At 35.6% G+C, this 23,444-nt stretch overlaps 1 protein-coding gene across 1 annotated transcript; it reads left to right on the top strand.

The window, feature by feature from the left end:
- The first annotated feature begins 12,432 nt into the window (after positions 1–12,432).
- LOC110908638 (probable aldo-keto reductase 4) lies at positions 12,433–15,736 on the top strand. The gene is made up of 4 exons (XM_022153584.2): positions 12,433–12,900; positions 13,094–13,266; positions 13,363–13,465; positions 15,224–15,736. Exons 1-4 carry the CDS (start codon positions 12,487–12,489, stop codon positions 15,557–15,559), a joined length of 1,026 nt encoding a protein of 341 aa, XP_022009276.1. The 5' UTR covers positions 12,433–12,486; the 3' UTR covers positions 15,560–15,736.
- The last annotated feature ends 7,708 nt before the right edge of the window (positions 15,737–23,444 follow it).

Below are 23,444 nucleotides of genomic sequence, written 5' to 3'. Positions count from 1 at the left end.
AAGAGAAGAAGATCGAAAGAAGGAATTAGCTCAGAAAATTTCCCAAGGATTTCGTATGGGTAATAATAACCGCTTCAAAAGAAGAGGATCAGGGCAATCCTCATCACCTCCTGTCTGCAGAAATTGCAATAAGAAACACTATGGGTAATGCAATATAGTTTGCAACTTTTGCAAGGCAAGAGGACATTGTGAGGAGGATTGTAGGAAAAAAAAACCAGAATTTGCTATAACTGCGGAGAAACAGGGCATATCAAACCCGACTGCCCTAAGCTAGCCAAAACCACAGATAATAAAGGCAAGCAAGCTGAAGGGACAACTAAGAAGAATGCTCGCGCATTCCAGCTAACCACTCAAGAAGCCGAACTCATTCCAGACGTGATAGCGGGTACGTTCTTAGTACATAACGTCTATGCAAAAGTATTATTTGACTCTGGTGCAAACCAAAGTTTCATTAATACTTCATTCTGCCAAGCTCTTGACTTACCTCTAAATACCCTTAGGCAGATTTTTACAGTCGAAACGGCAGATGGAAATTCTGTCAACATAGACAAGGTATTGCAAGAAGGAGAGATGGAACTATTAGGCCATAAGTTTTCTGCAAACTCGTTACCTATGAATTTAGCCGGATTCGATGTAGTCTTAGGAATGGATTGGTTAGTCGCCAACCATGCTCGAATCCTGTGTGATAAGAATTCCGTAGAAATCCGTACCCCCACAGGAGAAGTAATCTTAATTACAGGAGATAGACCTCAGAAGCCATTAAAATTCATTTCAGTAATGAAATTGGCTAGTTATTCAAGGAAACAAGAAATGGTGTATATGATTTCTGTAATCATTAACACTAAAAGTAAGGAACTCCAGGACATCCCTATAGTTTCAGAATACCCAGATGTCTTTCCAGAAGAATTACCTGGGTTACCACCGGATAGGGAAGTAGAGTTTAGAATTCATCTAATTCCAGGTACTACACCAATAACCAAGGCACCTTATCGATTAGCACCTACTGAAATGCTAGAATTGAAAAAGCAGTTAGATGAATTACTAAGCAAAGGATTTATACAACCTAGTTCATCCCCTTGGGGTGCACCAGTGCTGTTTGTGAAAAAGAAAGATGGGTCGATGAGAATGTGTATCGATTATAGGGAATTGAATAAGGTTACAATTAAGAACCGATACCCACTACCTAGGATTGATGATCTTTTCGATCAATTACAAGGAGCTAGGTATTTCTCTAAGATAGACTTAAGATCCGGATACCACCAGTTGAAAGTACAAGAGGAGGACATACCTAAAACTACTTTCAGAACTAGGTATGGCCATTATGAGTTTACAGTCATGCCCTTCGGATTAACAAATGCTCCAGCCGCATTTATGGACATGATGAATAGGATCTGTAAACCATACTTGGATAAATTTGTAATCGTGTTCATTGACGACATACTAATTTATTCCAAAAGTCAGGAAGAACATTGTAAACACCTGCATGCACTCTTAACCTTGTTAAGAAAGGAAAAGCTTTATGCCAAATTCTCGAAGTGTGAATTCTGGCTGCAGGAAGTACAATTTTTAGGTCATATGGTGAATCACGAAGGAATTCACGTAGATCCTGCTAAAATAGAAGCAATTACTAATTGGAAGGTTCCACGAACGGCTATGGAAGTTAGAAGTTTTCTAGGATTAGCTGGATACTATAGACGATTTATTAAAGACTTCTCTAAGATAGCTGTACCTTTGACTAAGCTAACCTGTAAGGCAGTTAAGTTCGAATGGGGAACTAGACAAGAAGAAGCTTTTAGGATTCTAAAGCACAAATTGACGAACGCTCCAATCTTAGCTTTACCCGAAGGAACCGAAGATTTTGAAGTATACTGTGATGCTTCAAAATTAGGATATGGATGTGTGTTGATGCAACGCAAAAAGGTAATTGCGTATGCCTCTAGGCAGTTGAAAAAGCACGAGGAAAATTATACAACTCATGACCTAGAGTTAGGAGCCATAATTTTTGCCCTTAAGATTTGGAGACATTATCTGTACGGAAGTAAGTTTACTATCTATACAGATCATAAAAGTTTAAGGTATATATTTGGGCAAAAAGAGTTAAACATGAGGCAAAGAAGGTGGATGGAAATCCTAAGTGATTACGACTGTGATATTCAATATCACGAAGGGAAAGCGAACGTAGTAGCAGATGCCTTAAGTCGTAAGTATCATGAAAAGCAAAAACGAGTCCGTGCTCTTAGGTTAAATCTACAATTAGATTTAATGAAACAATTGAAGAAAGTTCAGGGAACGGCAATCAAGGACGATGCCGAAGGAATGAAAGGTTACCTAAAGGAACTAGAACAAGGGAAGGATGGAATTTGGAGATTCCACAAGAAACGAATTTGGGTACCTAAGCAGGGAGAATTAAGACATAAAATTTTAGAAGAAGCACATAAATCTAGGTATACTGTACATCCAGGAAACAATAAGATGTACCAAGATTTAAGAAATAGTTTCTGGTGGATAGGAATGAAAAAGGACATAGCTGAATATATAACCAAGTGTCTTACTTGTTCGCAAGTTAAGGCAGAACACCAGAAACCTTTAGGACTACTAGAACAGTTAGAGATGCCTGTATGGAAATGGGAACTCATAACAATGGACTTTGTTACTAAGTTACCCAAAACCAGAAAAGGTAATGATGCTATTTGGGTAATTGTGGATCGATTAACCAAATCAACTCATTTTCTACCAATAAAGGAAACCTTTAGCATGGAAAGGTTAGCCAAGTTGTATGTAGATGAAGTAGTATCCTTACATGGAGTCCCACTCTCCATTGTATCGGACAGAGATAGTCGTTTCACTTCCCGTTTCTGGACAAGTTTCCAAGAGGCAATGGGAACCCGACTCAATTTAAGTACTGCATATCATCCTCAAACGGACGGACAAAGTGAAAGGACAATACAAACAATGGAAGACATGCTCCGAGCATGTGTAATTGATTTTGATGGTAATTGGGATAGCCATTTACCATTAATTGAATTTTCCTATAACAATAGTTATCATTCGAGCATCGAAGCTGCTCCATTCGAAGCACTGTATGGACGCAAGTGCAGAACTCCCGTTTGTTGGGAAGAAATAGGAGAAAGTCAATTATCAGGACCAGAGATTGTGCAAGAAACCACTGACAAGATATCGCAAATCAAGGAAAGACTGAAGACTGCTAGAGATCGTCAGAAGAATTATGCAGACAATCGCTGCAAGCCACTAGAATTTCAGGTAGGAGACAAAGTACTCTTGAAAGTCTCTCCTTGGAAAGGAGTGATACGATTTGGTAAGAAAGGAAAACTGAGTCCAAGATATGTTGGACCATTCCCAGTGATCCAACGAATAGGACCAGTAGCTTATCGTTTACAACTACGAGAAGAATTAGCTGGAGTACATGATGTGTTTCATGTATCCAATCTCAAGAAATGTCTATCAGACGAATCCCTGATAGTACCTCTTCAAGATATAGAGGTAAATGAAAAGCTGAAATTCGTAGAGAAACCCCTACAAATAGAAGACCGGAAGATCAAGTTTCTCAAACACAAACGACTAGTGCTAGTGAAAGTCAAATGGGAATCCAGAAGAGGACCAGAATACACTTGGGAACTGGAATCAGAAATGAAGCGAAAATACCCTCATCTATTTCAGTAAATCTCGAGGACGAGATTTTCTCAAGGTGGGGAGGATGTAACAACTGTCACTAAAATCAATAATTAGGACGATAATTAGTCAATAAGAAAACCCTAATTGAGACACCCAAATAATTCTGCACTAACCCTAAAATTTTCAGAATAATCGGAATCAGGATCAGGGCCCCTAAAACTCAAGGGGGGCAAACCCAGTTGAATATTTATCTAAATATTACGTTGCTATATTCTGATTGGACAAAATAATTGATTCATGCAAGCTAGTCCCGAGCCTAGGCAGCCTATAATTAGACTGCTTAGCTTACGGACCGTAAGGGATCAGGCATACGGTCCGTAAGGGAGTCCCAAAAATTAGTATAAATAGCCGACATTGGCACTTGCCTTCTGAATTGAAAACGACGTAAATTTTCCCTGTGTACGTCGAGTTAGAGCTGTTACACTACAATAAACACACACGATCACGAGGTGCTGCTGCAATCAGGGTAATAACTCGATCGCTATTACGATTCAACATCCGATCGATTATAACTATCCAACGATTGTCTGAGTGCTGCTCAAATTGAGCTGATACTTTGTTATTCATTGTGATTTCGACTTGAATGTTTGAGTGCTGTTCGAATTCGGACTATGCTCTGTCATTCGTTGTGAATCCATTGAATTATTAAGTATTGCACTTATTAATTGTTGTGAGGGTTTAATCTCGTGAATTGACGTAACTGCTGAATTAGTTACTAACCCGTTTGTGTGTGCATTGTTAATTAAATTAGGTTAATCACAGGCAAATCAGTAAGGCTTAAACTCTGCTCGTAAAATCTGCAAAGTGAGTCATTCTCTTTTTATCAACTGTTCTACAAAACTCCAAGTTATTTTCAAAGTTATAATTACAGGGATTAAGTCTATGTAATCACCAAATTACAGCCGGTATGTGGGGTTTTGTATACATTACTTATTTCCCGTCACACTTGGACAACGAGTTAGCCAAGGGGTGATCTGACCACAGTCACAGACACCATTTGGACAACGAGATAGCCAATGGGTAGTCGAGTGACAAGTACTGTGGGTAGTTGGTTTGATATCAGAAACATTGTAATTCCCCTTAATACTGTAAATTATAACAAGTGTGTCGTTTCAATAAACTGAATGATTCACTCAGTATTTCCCCGCTGACAAAACCTTTTTCAAACATGTTTCAGGTGATCTGTTGTGAGCAAGGAAAAGTGCCGTGGAGCACTCTCAGCTTAGAAAAGTGGCTCAATGCAAATAAATAAAAGAAACATGTTTTGAAAAATAAAGATTTCCCTGAGAAATCACATTATTGTAAATTACGGGAATTTATCCCTAAATTATGAAACGGGCAGTTTAAATTATTAAAAGATCCTGTTTTAAAAAGTCTTCCGCTGTCGACTAAATTAAATACCACGGGATTTCTGTCCCGCGGCTCCTGAAACGGGTCAAACCGGGTCGGGGGCCGTGACATTATACATATATTCCACTAAAAACAACTCCTATATCAATATATTTCCACTAAAAACAAATACTTTTTCTCTCTCATTTTCAATTAAATAATATTTTTATACCTTTATCATTACATTTTTCTCTCCCCTTCACTCACAACCACTTTCAATATATATTAAAAAATTATTGTGGGTGAACAGTGTCCCCCCAAATATACAGATGAACAGTAATATTTTCTCTCTCCTCCACTCACAACCATTTTTTATACTCTTTATATTTTAAAAACCCCACATTCACAATTTAGTTCTTTGGATGTGAATGCTCTTAGCCTCATAGTTTGGTTATTATTATTTATTTGTCTTTTTCTACTGATACAAAAAATAAAGCATTCAATAAAAGAAAAAAAATATTCTCAATAACAGAAAAAAAATATTATCTATTTGTCGGGTGCCGTACTCTTCGTTGATCTTTCAATTTTCAAAGGTCAAACTTTTACGTCTGATATCTTTGAAGCCAAAATGATTCCTCATTAACCTTGAAGCATAAATAAGTCGGCAGCTTGTAACTTACTCAAGATAATGTTATAATGATTTAAGCAAAATTACCAAAATTGTTTGTTCTAAACGAATAATCATACACGTATATATTTAATTGTTTCTAAATACATCTAAAACAAATTCACAACGGGTTTGTATAGAGAGAATAATGTTTATATGAGGCCATCTCTGTTGACAGTACGGGTGTTTAAGATCGGATTATCCCGTTTTTTGATATCCGAAAATTTTGGATAGCGAATATTAATATGTGAATCCGTATCCAAATACAAATTCAGATATTTAAACGGATATTCAAATTTATAAGAAAAATCAGAGAATCCGTTTCGTGCGTAGATTAAAACTAAACTAATATTCGATTTTCTAAATTTCCAACGTTGAAACAAAAAAAAATCATTCAGAAATACACTTCTAATCCGATTATTTATTAATTTTACTATATTTCAAACTAAACATAATGCCCATATAATATATATTTAATGTATTTTATTTAGTTTTCGGATCTCTATTAATCCGATTATCCGAACTTTTAAGAAATCAATATCCGAATTTGAAATTTCGGATTATCCGATCTTCGGTTATCCGAAATTCGCTTTCGGATCCGATTTTTTACAACACCCATAGTTGACAGATATTCATTTAACATTCTATTGGTTATGTTTTCAGATGTTCTTATTTGATGTTCTTATTTTATCTGGCTTCCCGCTCGTTATATGGAAAAAGGTTTTGTTGCTATTTAAAGAAAAGTTACTGATCTATTTTATTTTTAACAGAATTTATTTCCTTAGCAGGCAAATTTCTTTAATCCTTTTTTAATCCTGTCATCTGTGAAACTTGAAATCAAAATGTTCAAACTTGCTTGTTTCTGAAGACTTTTTTTTTTTGAACGGTCGGATTCTATGATTAATAGAACAGGGCCAGCATATGCTGTAAAAACCCAAAGTACAAACAAAACAAAATAAAAACGAAATAGATTACATACACCCCGCTATTACGACTTATTTTACTATATCTCGAATATTAAAATCCACCCATCTCTCCCAAACTATATTCCGAATTTTCGACCTACTTTTCAACCAAATGAAGCTGTCTGTCATTATATTTTCCACTATATTGTTGTCGAGTCTATAATTACCTTTAAACTCCATTTCATTTCGAGTCTTCCATAAGTTCCACATAGTTGATTGAAATACTGCATTGATGACTTTCTTCCACTCTTTTGTTTTTGCTATTAGAACATCAAATCCATTAGTATATTTTTAATAGATGAAAATAGTTAAAAAATTAGATGTCTTTATCAATAATAAGCATTATTATTGCAAAAGCCAAGTCTGGCTGTCCCTACCGTTAATTAGTCATTTGATCCCTCAAATTGATAAAAAAAAGGATCCAATTGACACTTTCTATCTTGCGCACTCATTTTACCCCACCACAATTATATGCATGCACCAAAAAGTCATTTCTGCATAAACTATTATCTATAGATAAAGTTAGTAGTTTAAGATACCGTGTGTTACATGGACTGTATAAAGAAAATACTTTTTATAAATCTATTGATTCAATAAATTACACATAGATACAGATACAAACTACTATAATCACAATTTGTTCCCGTATTACGATTATTAACATATTTTAACACCCCTTACTCTTTAACACGAAGTGGCTTCTCTTAACATAGGAACACGAAAAAAATTACAAGTCGTTTTATGTAATATATTTTACTTTATATAATATATAACATGATTTATTAAATAATAATACAAAATAATGCATGAAATATGGAAGAAGTTAAATTGCAATATACATTTTTTTTCTTTATATTTGTTGTATGAAGGACTTGAAGTCTTAATTATACGACCTTCAAATCTAAGTTTATCTAAAGGCTTTTGCCTTTGCTAATGGGTCACCAACCTCATTGATAATTACAATACACAAATAACAAATATATAAACAATCTATAAATCTCTAAATATTTCTTTGTACATCATATTATTCGTCTTATTTGTAATATTTTTTATCTTTGTCTAGTATTAGTAACTTGACTTTGTGTCTTCTTTTTATTCTCGATAATATCACATACATTATTCATCTTATTTGTAATTATAAGCTATGAAAACATTTTAAATATGGAAATTGTTTTCAGTTATCATTCAAGATTTTATTAAAAAAATAATAATAACAATACAAAGAGGTAATGCTTATTATATTGATTTATTTAAATAGAAAAAATGCAATTTAAACTATTATCATTCTTGAACATAATTAAAAACTTTAATTATTTTATAATTTGAATGCGTAAATATATATTATAATTTTAGAAGTCAGTTATAATTATATAAGCTACAATTATATATTATATTTTAAAAGGTCATTGCATTTATTAGGAGTCTTAGGAATGCCGACTTAAAAAAGGAAACTGAATTAAGAAAGTTATAACGAAATTACATTTACAATAAAGAACTTTATATAAAGGAGAACACAATATCAAAATTAAAGTAAAAAATATCACAAATAAAAATATTTAATTAATTTTAAAAAAAGGATTGTAACTAAAAAAAGCAATGATACATCAAAATAATCAAAAACATTTTTAATTATTTATTATTTTTTAAAAAATGCGTATGCAATCATTAATTTATTTAGATTAACAATAGAAAGTTTGGTAAAAGAAATAAATGTATATGATCTTAAACAAACTATTGACTACTATTTGGTGAATTAAAAGAATATTATTAATGTCAATAAATCAAACGATATAACTGAATATTTAAAATAACGTTGAAGTTTTCATTGAAAATGTTAAAGTAATTTAATATTGAAAATTTTAAGGGATCAACAAATAACTAGTTGAAAATCGGTGTAAAATAACTAATCATATGCAAGCTTCTGCAAGTAATTTTTCAATGAAGAAAATACTCTTACAAAAGATAACAAAGGAAAATTCATATACCTCAAAAAGAATACACATCTCTAATATCTCCTGTAAGTAATTTTCTACACATTAAAGAAGAAAATAATATTACAAACCCTTAATATGCTTGAAAACTAAAATGTCAAGATTGATTCTTATGGTCATTGTCATGGAAACCGTAATGAGAAGGGTAAGCATGTGAGTTTTGCAAAAAGTACAATTTGGTTAGTTATGTAGAAACATAATGAAAGAAAAAAACACAAATAATGAAGCTATACATAATTAATTAAGGTGATTAACACTCATGAAAAAAAAAGGATCACTATCGATAGACATTCATGTAAAGCAACAACCTAATAAAAATATATATCTATACATAACTACACATGGTTTTAGTAATTAACATTCATGAAAAAACAGTCATTATCAATGAACACTCATGTAAAGCAACAACCTAATAAAATATGTATCTATACATATCTATACATGATTTCAACATTTGAAGTTCAAATGAATGTATAGAACACCTATGTCAAAGAAAAAGGAATATAGGTTTCAAACAAACAAAATTAGGATTTAACATACATATTGTTGGTTGATTTTTTTTTTAATTTAGAGGTAGGGTTATTGGAAAGTGAATATGCAAACGCAATTATGGTGATGATATAGAGGAAATATTAGGGTTTGTGATTTGCAATCACATTTAAAAGGAAATGGTTTGCACAAAAAGGAAAGTCTGATTTCTATAAAATTTATGAGAAAAGAAGTGGAATAAAGGCCTTATATTTTCCCTCCTAAAGCAAAAAAAATGAGTATAACAATGTCAGATGGCAATTAATAGCTTAAATGACTGCTAAGTGGCCAAAGTTTGTTTTGCTTTACTATAATGTATAGATACTAATTAAGGTGGAAATATCATCAATATTAATATAAAACGGTTTTTAAGTTTTTTTCCTATTTATAACAATATTTTATTTGTTATTTTTATTTTTAATAACTTTTAAAATATTTGAATACGTAGCTATGTTAATACTTTTTAGCGTCATTGCTGTATGAGTTTTGTTGAAAACAGAGTGGTATTTAAGATAGAGTATTTTTTTGGATATCATAAGCTTTAGCGAGTACTAGTATGGTATCGGTTCCATGATGAACAAAAGAGATACCAACCACATATCAGTACTAAAAGGGACCTATACTGGTATATGTTTTTATGGTTTTCTATCTATGTAAAACACTTGTCAATATCGTTTTAGACTGGGTTTCTCTTTTGATTTCTATAGCGAGTGTCAGTACTGTGATTAACTGTCGATACTATGACTAACTGAACCGATACTGATCGAATTCCCGCCTCATCGCATGGGGAATCCTACTAGTTTTATATGAACTATAATGGATTACATATATTCATAAACTAGTTGTAGTATCCAACCTGTGCTTTGGCGGAGGTGTTAAAATTTGTAAGGCTCAATTTTGACGATCTGTACACTAGTATTCACCAATTGAAAAAACTAATGTCGAAACGCTGATACAGAAAAAACGCATTGAAACCAAATCCTGAATTTTATAAAGCATTATATTTTAAAGGTTGTTTGAAGAAAACAACTAAAAGAACGAAACCTTGAACAACGTCTACGGCTTATATGAGCGTGCTTCGATCACTTGTGCATTATCACAAAACTCGATTTACAAATAGGTTTTTAATTTATAAACATGATTTTTTACCACAATACTACACACATATGGGCAAATACACCTATCATACATGCAATATCATAAGGATGAGACACCATACTGAACCTCCAATAATATTTAGTCTAAATATTAATGATTATGAATTCAATGATAAAAGTAATATAAACAAAAGCACTATTAACTAGCTTAGATTAACCAAATATGAAAAAAAAGATATATCTCCTAGATGTAGAATCCTTTTGACCAATGAATGACTATCCAGAGTAACTTACATTATGACTGTTGTTCCTTTAAACTAGGCTCTCGCGAGAGTTACTTAGACGAGTTGATATCTAGATCGCTCTAAAATCCAAGGCCTTGCTACTATAAGACTTACTACAACTTAAAACCAGCAACTACTAAGTTGAAGTGCTAAAGTGGACTACTACCCCGCCACAACCTTAAAATTCTATGAAAGAAAGTATTGCTAAACTCTATAGACACAAACCAACAAACTTAAACCAAAAAGCAAGTTAACACCTCCTTATGACTTGGAATTTCATAAACATATTAGAGATGATGTAACACATGCCAATGATTTATCAATCAACCCAACAATGAATCAAAAGACCCTAACAAACTCCTAAACCCTTTTATATTTAATCCTTAGATAGCATACCTAATCAACCAAAGTTTACCACTGTATGCATCTATCGCCTACCAGGGTTCAAGCCCTAGAAGAAAGGTTTACAACCTAAAGATAGTATAAATCAATAATCACATGTAAGCCATATAATCAATATAAAAAGGCACAACTAACACATCATAAACCATCACTAGTGCTCTAGTGGTGGCTACGGGTATTTAAGTTCCACTTTTGGTGGGCCCGGGTAAGTTTTTCGACCTACTGAGTTGTGCTGTTGTGATCATAGGATAGGTAAAATTACTAGCGGACGATTATCAATTAAGAAAAAATAAATAGCGTATGTTTAATCTACACAGTGACGTCTCTAAGAATTTACGTACCCTTTCGAGCTCGAAAAATATGCCCATATACTTGAGACTTCACCAATTCTTCCGCTCGTTTCCTTTTTTGATTTTTTCGTCGTCCGGATGCTTATTTAGAAGCCATTAACGTCCAAAAATAATAATAGATGTTCACTTAACAAGATACGGGTTCAATCAACAATTAACAATCACAAAAATTAACAACATTTAACCGACTAACAACAATCAATAATCATAATCTGATGTTAACAAACAATTAACAATCACAACAATATCATCAAGTACCAGAATCTCATCAAGTATCAGAGAATCTGATGACATATAACAATAACAACAATTATCGGACCTTTTAACTTCATGATGAAAACAACCAGCAAATCAAACAGTGAAACAATTACGAACATATGAAATCAAACATTCAAACAGTGAAACAATTACCGAATTACGCACTGTGCCGTCGAGTTCTGAACTACGATGTTCGTTCTGTCTTCTCACTTCTGTGTTGTCGTTCAATGAATCAATGGCAGCCCTGCAATTCCTTCTGTCGTTCGGTGTTTCAAATCCAATTGCCGTTTCAGTTTCCGTGTTTTTATTATTTTTTATGTTTTAAAATCTTATTAGTATTGGGTTGGGCCCAATAAACCTAATGTATTTGGGTTAAATTATAAAACATAAAAAGGTATTTGATAATTGACCTCTATATTGGATTTGGTATGTATTTACAATTTAAAAAAAAATAACAAATATATATCGAATTTTTTTTTTTAAAATTCCGTGTCCCTCAAAATCGCGGGACTTGTGCGAAAGTCCTCCCCGCACACTATAAGAGCCGCCCCTAAATCTACATATCTATTAAAATAAGATTTTTTTTTGTTACAAGTATAGTGTTACGTATTAATTATCTATTAAAATAAGATTTTTTTTTGTTACAAGTATAGTGTTACGTATTAATTTATTTATTTTTCTAAATCAACTCAACTCCCATCAAAAAAGAGACAAAAACGCCTCTACGAATAAAGCATATTCTTCATTCGCACACCTTGGAACTATTGTGAGCCGCCATACGTAGACGCTGACGTCTCATAGGAATTAATTCTACTTGGTACCCACTCCTATTGCTATATATAGGATTGAATCATGCCTTCATTTCATCATTCAATCAATACGTACAAGAAGAAATTAAATTTAAAACAAAGTTATATCGAAAATGGCAAGCAGAGTACCAAGAAGGCATTTGGGTTCACAGGGTTTAGAGGTCTCAGCTCTGGGTTTAGGCTGCATGGGCATGTCCGATCTCTACGGGGCGCCTAAACCTGAACCCGACATGATCAAGCTCATCCACCACGCCATTAACGCTGGTGTTACCCTCCTCGACACATCCGATGTCTACGGCCCCAAAACCAACGAAATCCTTCTCGGAAAGGCCTTGAAAGGGGGGATGAGGGACAAGGTGCAGCTCGCTACCAAATTTGGGATCAAACTCGACGGTTCGTGGCAGGTCCAAGGAGATCCCGCCTATGTGAGGGCTGCTTGTGAGGCTAGCCTCGAGCGACTTGGCGTCGATTGCATCGATCTCTATTATCAGCACAGGATTGATACTAGTGTGCCAATCGAAATCACGGTTAGTTTTACATGATCCTTGCTTTTGTTAGATAGATGTATATATCAGTGTTTTCGTCCGTGTTATTTTACTTTAAAATTTAATAAACATGATTGTATTGTATTGTTTTAGTCAATGTATTTTATTTAGAGGTGGAATATATGCGTTTGGCGTACAATTTCGGCTGGATTTTGATGTTTTGTTTTTTTAATAGATGGGTGAACTAAAGAAGTTGGTCGAAGAAGGTAAAATTAAATATGTTGGATTATCAGAAGCATCAGCATCGACCATTAGAAGAGCACACGCTGTTCATCCAATTACTGCTGTACAAATGGAATGGTCCTTGCAGTCAAGAGATGTTGAAGAAGAAATTATTCCCACTTGCAGGTCTAATATCGTCTTTCCTCTTCTTCTTTTTAGGATGTTATAAATCATGAAGTATCCAAACTTCCAAAGTTCTTTGTGTTTATCATACTCTTTCAGAGAACTTGGGATAGGGATTGTTGCATATAGTCCTCTAGGACGTGGTTTTTTTTCACATGGTCCAAAGATGTTAGAAAAGCTAGAAGAAAGTGACGCCCGTAAGGTATGTTGGCTACACTTTTATTTTATTATTTTCCAATATCGTTCGGTTCCTTCCATCTATCTATTGCAATAAGGGGACTAGGGGTGGTTCACTAGTGATAGAATCTATCACTCCTACTATCCAATCAAGTCATGCCATGTGCACAACCAATATTCTATCACTAGTGATAGAAATGTAGGGGGGGTGGTATCACTAGTGATGGTATCACAACCTTTTTTATTTATACCATCAATGTACAACTCCTCAGCACTAGAGTACAACCCACCATACACAAAGTTCCGAACTTCAACGCGTGACCACCACAACGCGTTAACTCTTCCACGCGTGACCATCACTAGTGGCGGCCGTGTATCACGGCGTTATACATTTCATCACGGAACAATTTGTTCCCACCCCGGGTCCTCTAAGAAGATGTTAAACATCACAGATTAACTTGATTACTTTTTAAAAAATGATATCTAAATGGTTTAGAAAAATTATAAGTGCTTCTATGAGTTTTTGAACTTGCTTTGGTTTCTAGGGGGTCTGCTATTAAAGTAGCAAACTCAATTGAAATTTGTCGGTCCCAGACTCCTTTTTAGTTTTATCATGTTAGCATATTTAAGAAGTTGGTTTTCTAGGTGAATATCTAGTGTCATATTTTTTTTTAAGAAGCCGAGGACAAAAAACTTCAAAAAAAAAAAGCCTCCTATAAACATTCATTAAGGTGCTGTTTGTTTTTTCTGCGTGAAAAGGTCTGCAGTCTGCGGACCACATCTGCAGGCATCTGCAGGAGAAGAGATGGACCAAATGTCCGCAGTCTGCAAGGAGAAGAGGGTTTGTTTTTTTATATATAAAACATCTTCTAAGGTTTAAAACACACACACAACACACAGTCACACACTGATCTCTCTCTACTCTCTCTCTACTCTCTCTCTACAATCTACAGACCACCGCCGCCGCACCACCTCCGATCTGGGTTCAAGCACCACCACCACCGATCTCCGCCATCTCACCAGCTTGTTTGGTTCGATTTGGGGGTTTTCTGGGTTCAACCACCACCACCGATCTCCGATCTGGGTTTGATTTGGGGGTTCTCGTCGTTCAACCACCACCACCGGTCTTCAATCTCTTTCTCTCTCTCTACGGTATCTCTCTCGCTCTCTCTCTCTCTCTTTGGGTTCGATTTGGTGGCGGTGGTGGTGGAGGTGGTGGCGGAGACGTGGTGGTGGAGGTGGTGGCGGAGATGGTGGCGGAGATGTGTGGTGGTGGAGGTGATGCAGGTCTGTGGGCAGGAGAAGAGGTCCGCAGACTTAAGGCCATGTCTGCGTGGGGAAGAGGTGAGGCATACGTTTTTGGTCTGCAGATCTTCCGAAAAACAAACAAGCTGCAGAGTTCAAACATCTGCGCGCGTCTGCGCGGCGCAGACATAAGTGGCCAGAAGTACTTCTGGCCAAAAAACAAACACCACCTAACTGTTTGCTAGTTTTCCTTATAGTTGAAGTTCGTATAAGGATAAGGTTGCATAGGAGTCTAGCATTTTTGTGAATATCTAATGATCTTTTAATAAATGATTTAGAAGATTATCTTATTATAATCACATTTTAAGAAACGTTTTATAACGCTTTTTTCCCTTGAAAATCTTCATAAGAAATTCCCCTTAAATGGTGTAATTATAAATCTTCATAAGAAATTTCCCTTTAAATGGTGTAAGCTATATGTCTTTTTAAATGCCTTGTTAGAATTAACTTTAAGGTTGAATCTATTACTCTTTTGCAGCACTTGCCAAGGTTACAACCTGAAAATCTTGAACACAACAAGATTATGTACGAGAGAATTAATGACCTAGCGACAAAGAAAGGGTGCACAACTTCTCAGCTAGCATTAGCCTGGGTTCTTCACCAAGGAAATGATGTTGTACCCATTCCAGGTACCACCAAGATAGAAAATTTTGAGCACAACATTGGAGCTTTATCTGTTAAATTAACACCAGAAGATATGGCTGAACTTGAATCTATTGCATCACCTGATTCAATCAAGGGGGATCGATATGGTGCTGGTTTAAAAACATATAAGGACTCAGAGACTCTTCCATTATCCGCATGGAAAGCTTAATCAACCATACGAGTGTTTTGTTTATTCGTGTGCTCCTATATCCATAATATCATATTTGTTTTCTTTTAAGAGATGTTTTTTAGTTTTAAACCTTCGTTGCACTTGATAAGCGTTTACTTTACTATTGCATGTAATTTTGAGAAGAATAAATAAAGGCAGTTTTTTTTTTTGTTTGAAGTGCATGCTTGAGCAGGTTTTTTTGATGTATGGTCTTGCATGACTGGTACATTTTTGAAGGTCGCTTAGACACTCATCGTAAATGATCTTTGCGAAAGAAAAATTTAAAAGACAGATTTAGCGAACGTAATCTTCCAATCAAAGAATTAACACCTGTAGTAAGGAAACCCAAATCCACACCATCCAGTCTTCCTAAGCATACTTCAAAAACACCATCCAAAAGCCACCAACATCAAACCTCCACCCAAACAGTTGCTGAAACTTCTGTTGTACCAACATCTGTTGGTACTTCAGTTGTTACAACAACTGCTCTCACTTCAACACACACCACTACCACTACCTTATCACCACCAAAAACAACATCTCCACCATCATTTCCTGCCATAAAGCAGAAGACAGCAGATGTTAAAACATCTGTTGTAATGATAACAGTGGTTGAAGCACCAGTTGTTTCAACAACTGTTAGTCAGTCACAAACCACTGCCACTCAAATCACCTCCACTGTTCCACCCAAAACATCATCTGCCTCTCCTAAAATTAAAAGGAGAAGGATTATCATACCAGATGATGATTCTCCATCACCACCATCAACAACTTCCAAACCCCAAGCACTTGTCACAATTCCAAAACCCATTCCTCTCTCTTCAACTCAAATTCAAAAGCCATTACCTCCTGCAGGTGTTGTGTTTCCTTTAGAACTCATAGCAGTTAGAGATGAAATCAAATCTTTCTACTATGAGGATGACCCTGCCAAAAGGAGCTTGCCCTCAGTTAAAGGATATCCTAGGCCAAACAACATTGAAGAATATTTAGAAATTAAAGCCAAGCAAGCAGAGGATATCGCTAACAAAAATAAACAAGGGAAATCTGATAGGGAATTTCAGCAAAACTATCAGTTTCTTCTCACACAGGTCAGATCAATGGAGCAATTTGCCAAAAATGTTAGTCAACAAATTTCAGAAAGGGCAGATGAGACCCTGAGAAAAGACTACATTGAAAATATCATGACCTACAAGAAATACAAGGGGGAGAAACACATGTACAAAAACTGGACCATTCCTGAGCTTGAAAAAGAAGTAGCCAGGATTCATGAAATGATAAAAAATAAGGTCAAGCAGTCTCATCCTGAAAAATTCAAACAAATTGAAGCTGACAAGGCCTTAGAGTTGAAGAGAATGAAAGAGGAGCTGGTAACAGCTGATTATGGGTCAAGGAATTCTGTGTCAAAGTGGGGAGAAGCTAGGGTCCGGGCCACCTATAAAAGGTTGGAGGAACTTAGGAAGAAAGATCCAACAGCTCCACAAAAACCTGACTACTCCAAAGCAGAGGCCCCAAAACGACCACCAAAGCTGCAAGCCAAAAGAACCACTGCCCCTGCTGGTGCTACCATCTACAAAAGAAGGAGTCAAAACCAGTTGAATGCTGAAACAGTTCAAGATCTAATTGCTAGTAATGACCTTGTAAAAGAGGGCATTATGTTAATGATGAAAGAAGAATCTGAACTGGAACAATCTGCAAGTACTGCTCAGCCAGTCATGAATAGGCCAGCATCACCAAATACCTCATCATATAAAAATCTCCCAAGAAACCCACCAGGCTCAAAAGTACTAAAGTGGAAAACTGATAAACAGACCCACGTACTGACAGTGTTCAAGTCTAGTGGAGAAGTGAAGAAATTAACAAGGGAACAAGCTCTTGGCCAGAGCCTTGAAGATTTGCAGGATCTCCTTGATCTTCCACTTAGCAGGGATGATGATGATACAGAGGCCTTAACCTTTGAATTACAACTCAAAGGGCAAATAAGGGAACCGCTGATGAGGAAATAAAATTCTACAATAATGGAGAGTTTTGGCATTATCTGTTCCAGGGGGAGATTGTTGGGATTGAACCCTGCCAAAGGAACAGATAATGAAAGCCAAAACTGGATCAGAGCAGTGGATGTAGAATAAGCAGATGTTTGCATGCAAGTCTCTCCCCTTGAAAGTGATTTCAACATCTGCTGACCTCCTATCTGCTGATCATGCAAACTGTTGATCTACAACTGTTGATCAAGTCAAGGACTGTTGAAGAATTAAAGCTCTGCTGCTCAATCTACTGCCTCGGTTCAAGCAGTGCTGATCATGACAAGTACTGCTGGGTTCACAGCAGTGGAAGGATGCAGCAGTTGTTTCATTTGTTTATGTAATACAATGTAATATCAGTAGTTAGCTTAAGCAGTGTTTGTATAGGTCAGTTGTTAAGAGTTTGTTAGGAGGTTAGATGTCACTTTCATGGTGACATCAGCTTAGATGCTCAGTAGTTTGCTAGTGCCTATAAATAGAACAGTGCTCTATACTGTTCTGTTTATCTCATTCACCATCTTCTTCCTGCACGAACAAATACTGAGCTCGGGCTGAGGGGGAGTTTGCAAAGCATACATGCAATTTTAATCAAAGTTTGAAATAAATTTAAACATTTGATTCTTTGTTGAAAATGTATGTTTGAAAGCGTTTCTTCTATTTGATTGTGAAAAGTTTGCTTCCATTTAATTTCTGCTGCACAACTCACTCATAAATCCATTTTAATTCAAACACAAATCACAATCAATCCAAACTCAGATCCTAACAATTGACATCAGAGCTTGGACAGTCAAATTTGTATGTAGTGATAACTTAAATCTAAGTAATATATTTTCAAGTATGGTCATGTATTTAGAGGTAAGGTAATCCACTAACCTCATGAAGTTAACCAATGCACAAATCATCACATGGATGATTAGGATGGTCATGAATCATAAGTATGTAAAAGTATCTAAATCCCAAAGTAGCCAAATGAGAACAACCAAGACGTGTGCATACCCAACATGGCAAATGTTGGAGACGAGGTGTGGTTGGTTCACTTTGATTTCTTGGAAGCTACTTAGATAAACTAAATCATCTAACTCACCTAAACAACCAGGTGACTTGACTAGATGAGTACATTCCAAACATGGATAGTGTTTGGAGACTTGGTGTAGTCTTGTTCACTTTGTTACTTGGAAGTTGTTTGGTGGCTTAGAAAGTAAGCTAAACAGCTATCATTTTTGTAATAATCATCAATCCATCCTATCCCAACAAGGGGACTTGCGGCAACTTGAAGATGTTCAAGAAATGAAGTAGGATAAACAATGTTTTGAAAAGTTTAACAAAAACATAATTTTAAGTCCAACTTTAGGACTCAAAATGGTGATGTTCAAACTTAGTTTACAATGGTAAACTTGTGGATATACTCCTAGAGGTTATCCAAGTGGATTGAAAGAAGAAAACAAGAAGAAAATATGAGAAAAAGTGTTCAAAACTCACTGTTTTGAACCTTGACACAATCTGCCAACACTTGTGTTGGTGCAGTTGTCTGTCGACTTCATCTTCGTTCGAGTCTTAGATTAGAACTGATAGTTTAGTGCACGCAAAATGAGGAAATAGAATTTATAGGTGATTCCGCTTGAAATGACATGTGGTCATTACAAGCGAAATCAGAAGAATTACTTCAAGCGAAATCATGTGATTTGGGTTGAGTAGTGATTCCGCTCGAAATGTTATTCTGCTTGAAGCTGTTTCAAGCGGAATCACATGTCCTATAAATACTGTTCAAGTGGTATCAGTTGTAATGGTTCTTGTTTCCGACGGCGAAGCTCCGTCGAAGTGTCTCTGTGTTGTAAACTGCTTCTGTGATCAATAAACAAGACAATTAATAGTGAATGCAAGCTAAACAAAGACAGAATCAATGAATTCCGCCTCTAATTCTGTCTGAGCACTCTTCTGATCGACTCGTTAGGTCGTTTCACGATCCTACAACTTGGAGATTTTGGAGAGATTTGAGAGAGTGCAAAGTGTTTAGGAGGCGTGGGGGAAGGGTATTTATAAGTGGGTATTAGGGTTTGGGGTTTTAATGAAGGTAGTTGGGTATTTGGGTGGTTGAAAGTTGAGTCAAGTGCAAATTTTGCGAGCTGTCAAAAGGATCTGCCAGACCACTGCCTTATGGACCGTAAGAGGGGGGGGGGGGTCTTGTGGTCCGTAAGCCTATCCAAAAATCAATATTTTCATTTTTAGCCCCTTTACTTGGTTAGCTTGGTATTTTGGGACCTTAAGTTATTGTTTTACCATATTTCTAGGGGTTTAAAGTGTGAATAATCATGTTGTGTAACACCTCGGAAATTTACGTCCAATAATGCAATGACACGTGGCACAGGCTTTGGATATGTGAAAACATACTTTAGAGGGACTAAAGTTGACAAACAGTGAAACTATGGAAATATAAGGGTCCAAAGTGTCAACAATGGAAAAGTAGGCTCTACAATAACCCTACATGGTGTTTATAATCCTAAACGGATAAATCATGGATCATACAAAGCGGAAAATGAAAGAAAGTGAGGAATTGCAAACTGCAGGGGCTAATTGTGTCAACATGTTGAAAGTATACCTCTGAGTGATCTTTTGGCAAACCCGAAACTTTGTAATGATAAAATATACTCACTAGAATATGTGGTAAAAATTTCATGAAGTTTCGCTATCGTATGAGAAAGTTATGATCAAAACCGTGCACGAAGGGTTAAATGCGTCAACGTCGAATTTCGTGACTTTTCGGGTGAGCGCAAAGTTAACCGAGGACTTTACCATGTTTGTAAATGTCCCAAGGTCCTTAAAAATCATATTTGAAGGGCTAATGTGCAAGATAAATAGCCAAAACCACGTAACAAAGGACCAAGGACCAAAACGCAAACATTAAAAAGGTTTTTGGTGGATCAGAAGGCCCAGGCGGCCCGCCTGGGGACCCTTACGCGGGCCGCATGACCTGCCCAGCGACAGAAAACGCACAGATGCCAGTTTCAGGTCTGAATTCGAGTTGTAACCAGCTGTTGCCCACTCCAGAGCCTCACCAATAGTATTACATGCATTTAGGGGCACTTGTAACCATCTTACAACACCCCTAGACTTCTGTGGCATCCTTTAATGAGATCAAATTCTACATATAAGGGTCTTGAAGCTTGCAACATTCAACACTTGCAATTACAAAAATTCACAAGACCATCTCTGGAGCTTTCTGGACATCAAGGCATCTTCCTAGTGATCTCTAAGCTTATTTAGGACCATTGTAAGTGTTCATAACTCTTTCAAATTCGTTCTAGCTTAGTTTATTAACCGAAAGTCAATCTGTCGTAAATTTAGTTTGACTTTACGATTAAACAATAATGGCTCAGTCATTTCTCGAATTGAAAGTACCTACAAGTTGGTATTTATGTAGGTAACAAACCCTCAAAAGGGTATTTCCAGATTCTCACTCTAAGCATGATGATTGTCGAGTCAAAGCTTTTCTTAAAAAGTCAACAGAATGTGTTTTTGCAAAATTTAGCATAAATAGCAATGTAGGTCACATGCAATCTGTTTGATCATCAAAATAACTTTGTAATGAATGTAAGAACATGTTTCATCATGATCAACTCGACAATTTTCAGTTCAAACCCGGATCGGAACCGAAAGTCTCATAAATTGACTTTTCTTTGACTCTCAATTCTGATCTGTGCATGCATGTTTGAGATCTGACTTAGAGCTTATTTTGGACCATTTTTATATATGTACAACTCTCTAAGATTTTACAAACTTGGTTCAACACTTATCCGATTCATATGCATGTTACCGGTTTATGCTTAAATATGACTATTTTGCCCTTTTTGCTATAAAACGCGATTTTTGAAAAAGTGAAAGAGTAGAAACGTTTGTTACTGATTTATAAGCATGCACTTAAAATTTGATATCAGTTTGAGGTCTATATTAAGAGTTATGCTCAATATCGTAATTTGAAAGCTTTATGTTAAGTAAACGGCGTAATTAACGTATAGCCTATTTAAACCCACTTTTTAATATCAAACTTTTTACCCACTGATGTTATATAATATTTTAGGATTTTTGATGATTTTTATTTAATTTTTGGCTGAGCATAACATAGGTCTCTAAGTTTAATTCGGTTAATACCGAATTTACCCTTTTTAGCCATAAAATGAGTTTTATAAATCTTTTTGACCCCAAACCTTTTTCCACTGATTTCATTTGTTAAATAAATTATTTTGAGCATTCTGGAAATATAAACATATCAGCTTTCTTTTGAAAATCCGGAAACGGCTCTAAATCGCCTATTTAAGCGTTTTTAACGCCTAGTATGCACTATAACCATATTAAACATATAAGGTTGATACCTACTGATATTCTTAGTATATTCTTATAAAATAACAGTAAGTATAAGTTTTTGAACTCAGGTTTCCAGTTTTGACACTTTTAGCCCTTGTGAAATTACCAAAATACCCCTAAGGTGCATAGTTTGATTTTAAATGATAAGTTTCATATATGGGTCATACCCTACTGTTATAATATGTTAAATTAAGTATTTTTGCTGTATAAATCAGACCTACAACTCAGATTACAAATTTAACTCTTTTATAATCTTTTAAATGACCAAAATGCCCTTATAAGGCATAAGTTGAGTTTAAATTCATTCGGGGCATAATAGAACATAACTTACTGATATTATGACATATTTAGAGCATATTATCTCAGGGAACTTGCATATGACTCTTATGGTTACCCGTAACGCTCTTTTAGCGTTCGGTTCGGTTTATGTAACTAGTTTGCATAAATTGACCGAAACGGGTCAAACATTATCATTTTTGTCTCAAAATCCAGAATGTATTTAGCATGCCCATATTATACAAGTATCCAAACTTGTCAGGTCTAAATCACGTTCTATCCGGTATTCGCTTAATCGTGCGTTTGAACCGTAACGTCCTTTAAACTAACCGGTCTAAGCTTAGGCTTAAATAAAGATCCGTTAGGAATCTAATAGGTTATTATAAACCTTTGTTCCAGAATAGAAGAACCAGTAAAAGCTACCTACACTTGCTAGTTGTGATTTATACTTACCAAGGTAAATACTTTTAACTTATTTTCCCTATACGGGCTTGGGTTACGGTATATAGAATACCGCTTGATCGAGCATCAAATCTTACATCCTTGGGTGGTTAATTGAATAATTTGATCGGCTCGTTTAAACAGTCTTGATTACTTTAAGCCTTTGGGGGATTAATGACCATGTCCCGGATATCCTTGGCATCATCTTACGAGATGGCCACGACCAGAGCACGAGGTGTAGGCGTACACCTGTCAGTGTATAACTCATTATTGTGGTGTGTCTATTGATCTTTAACCCGGACAAGATCCGGGCTACTGAACGCACAAGTAACATGTAATTCGTTCACAAGATTATGATAAATAATTATCCCAAGTTATAAAAATGTGTTGTGCCTTGAGCATTCAAATCAATTTTCAACCTTTTCAAAATGTGTCAGTTAAATTGTATTTACCAGTGTAAACTGACGTATTTTCCCAAAAGGTTTAGTGCAGGTACTACTCGTAATAGGCTGGCTGTCTTCTAGAGCGTCCACAATAAGTCTCGCAAGCTTGGATGACAATAAATCTGTTGAACATTATCCTATTTTATTTTGATCCGCCTGTGGATCCGTTTCAACTATTAGTGATATTTGATATTACACTTTATTAAAGTTGAAATGAATCTATCTTTGCTTCCGCTGTGCATTTATTTATATTGTGTTGTTTGTCTATGATGATGCCAACTACGTCACTATACTCCCCACCGGGCCCACCGGTGACACGTGGAAATTAGGGGTGTGACATGTTGTAAG

The sequence above is a fragment of the Helianthus annuus genome, chromosome 14, assembly GCF_002127325.2.
Source record: "Helianthus annuus cultivar XRQ/B chromosome 14, HanXRQr2.0-SUNRISE, whole genome shotgun sequence".
Taxonomy (NCBI): domain Eukaryota; kingdom Viridiplantae; phylum Streptophyta; class Magnoliopsida; order Asterales; family Asteraceae; genus Helianthus; species Helianthus annuus.
Note: the sequence above shows the minus strand (reverse complement) of the source record. Positions and strands in the feature narration are given on the sequence as shown.

Excerpts from the sequence above, each read along its gene's own strand:
- LOC110908638 (XM_022153584.2), top strand. The coding sequence starts at position 12,487 with ATGGCAAGCAGAGTACCAAGAAGGCATTTGGGTTCACAGGGTTTAGAG. Across the intron at positions 13,267-13,362 it reads GAAATTATTCCCACTTGCAG|AGAACTTGGGATAGGGATTG; the intron begins GTCTAATATCGT and ends ATACTCTTTCAG. Across the intron at positions 13,466-15,223 it reads AAGAAAGTGACGCCCGTAAG|CACTTGCCAAGGTTACAACC; the intron begins GTATGTTGGCTA and ends ACTCTTTTGCAG.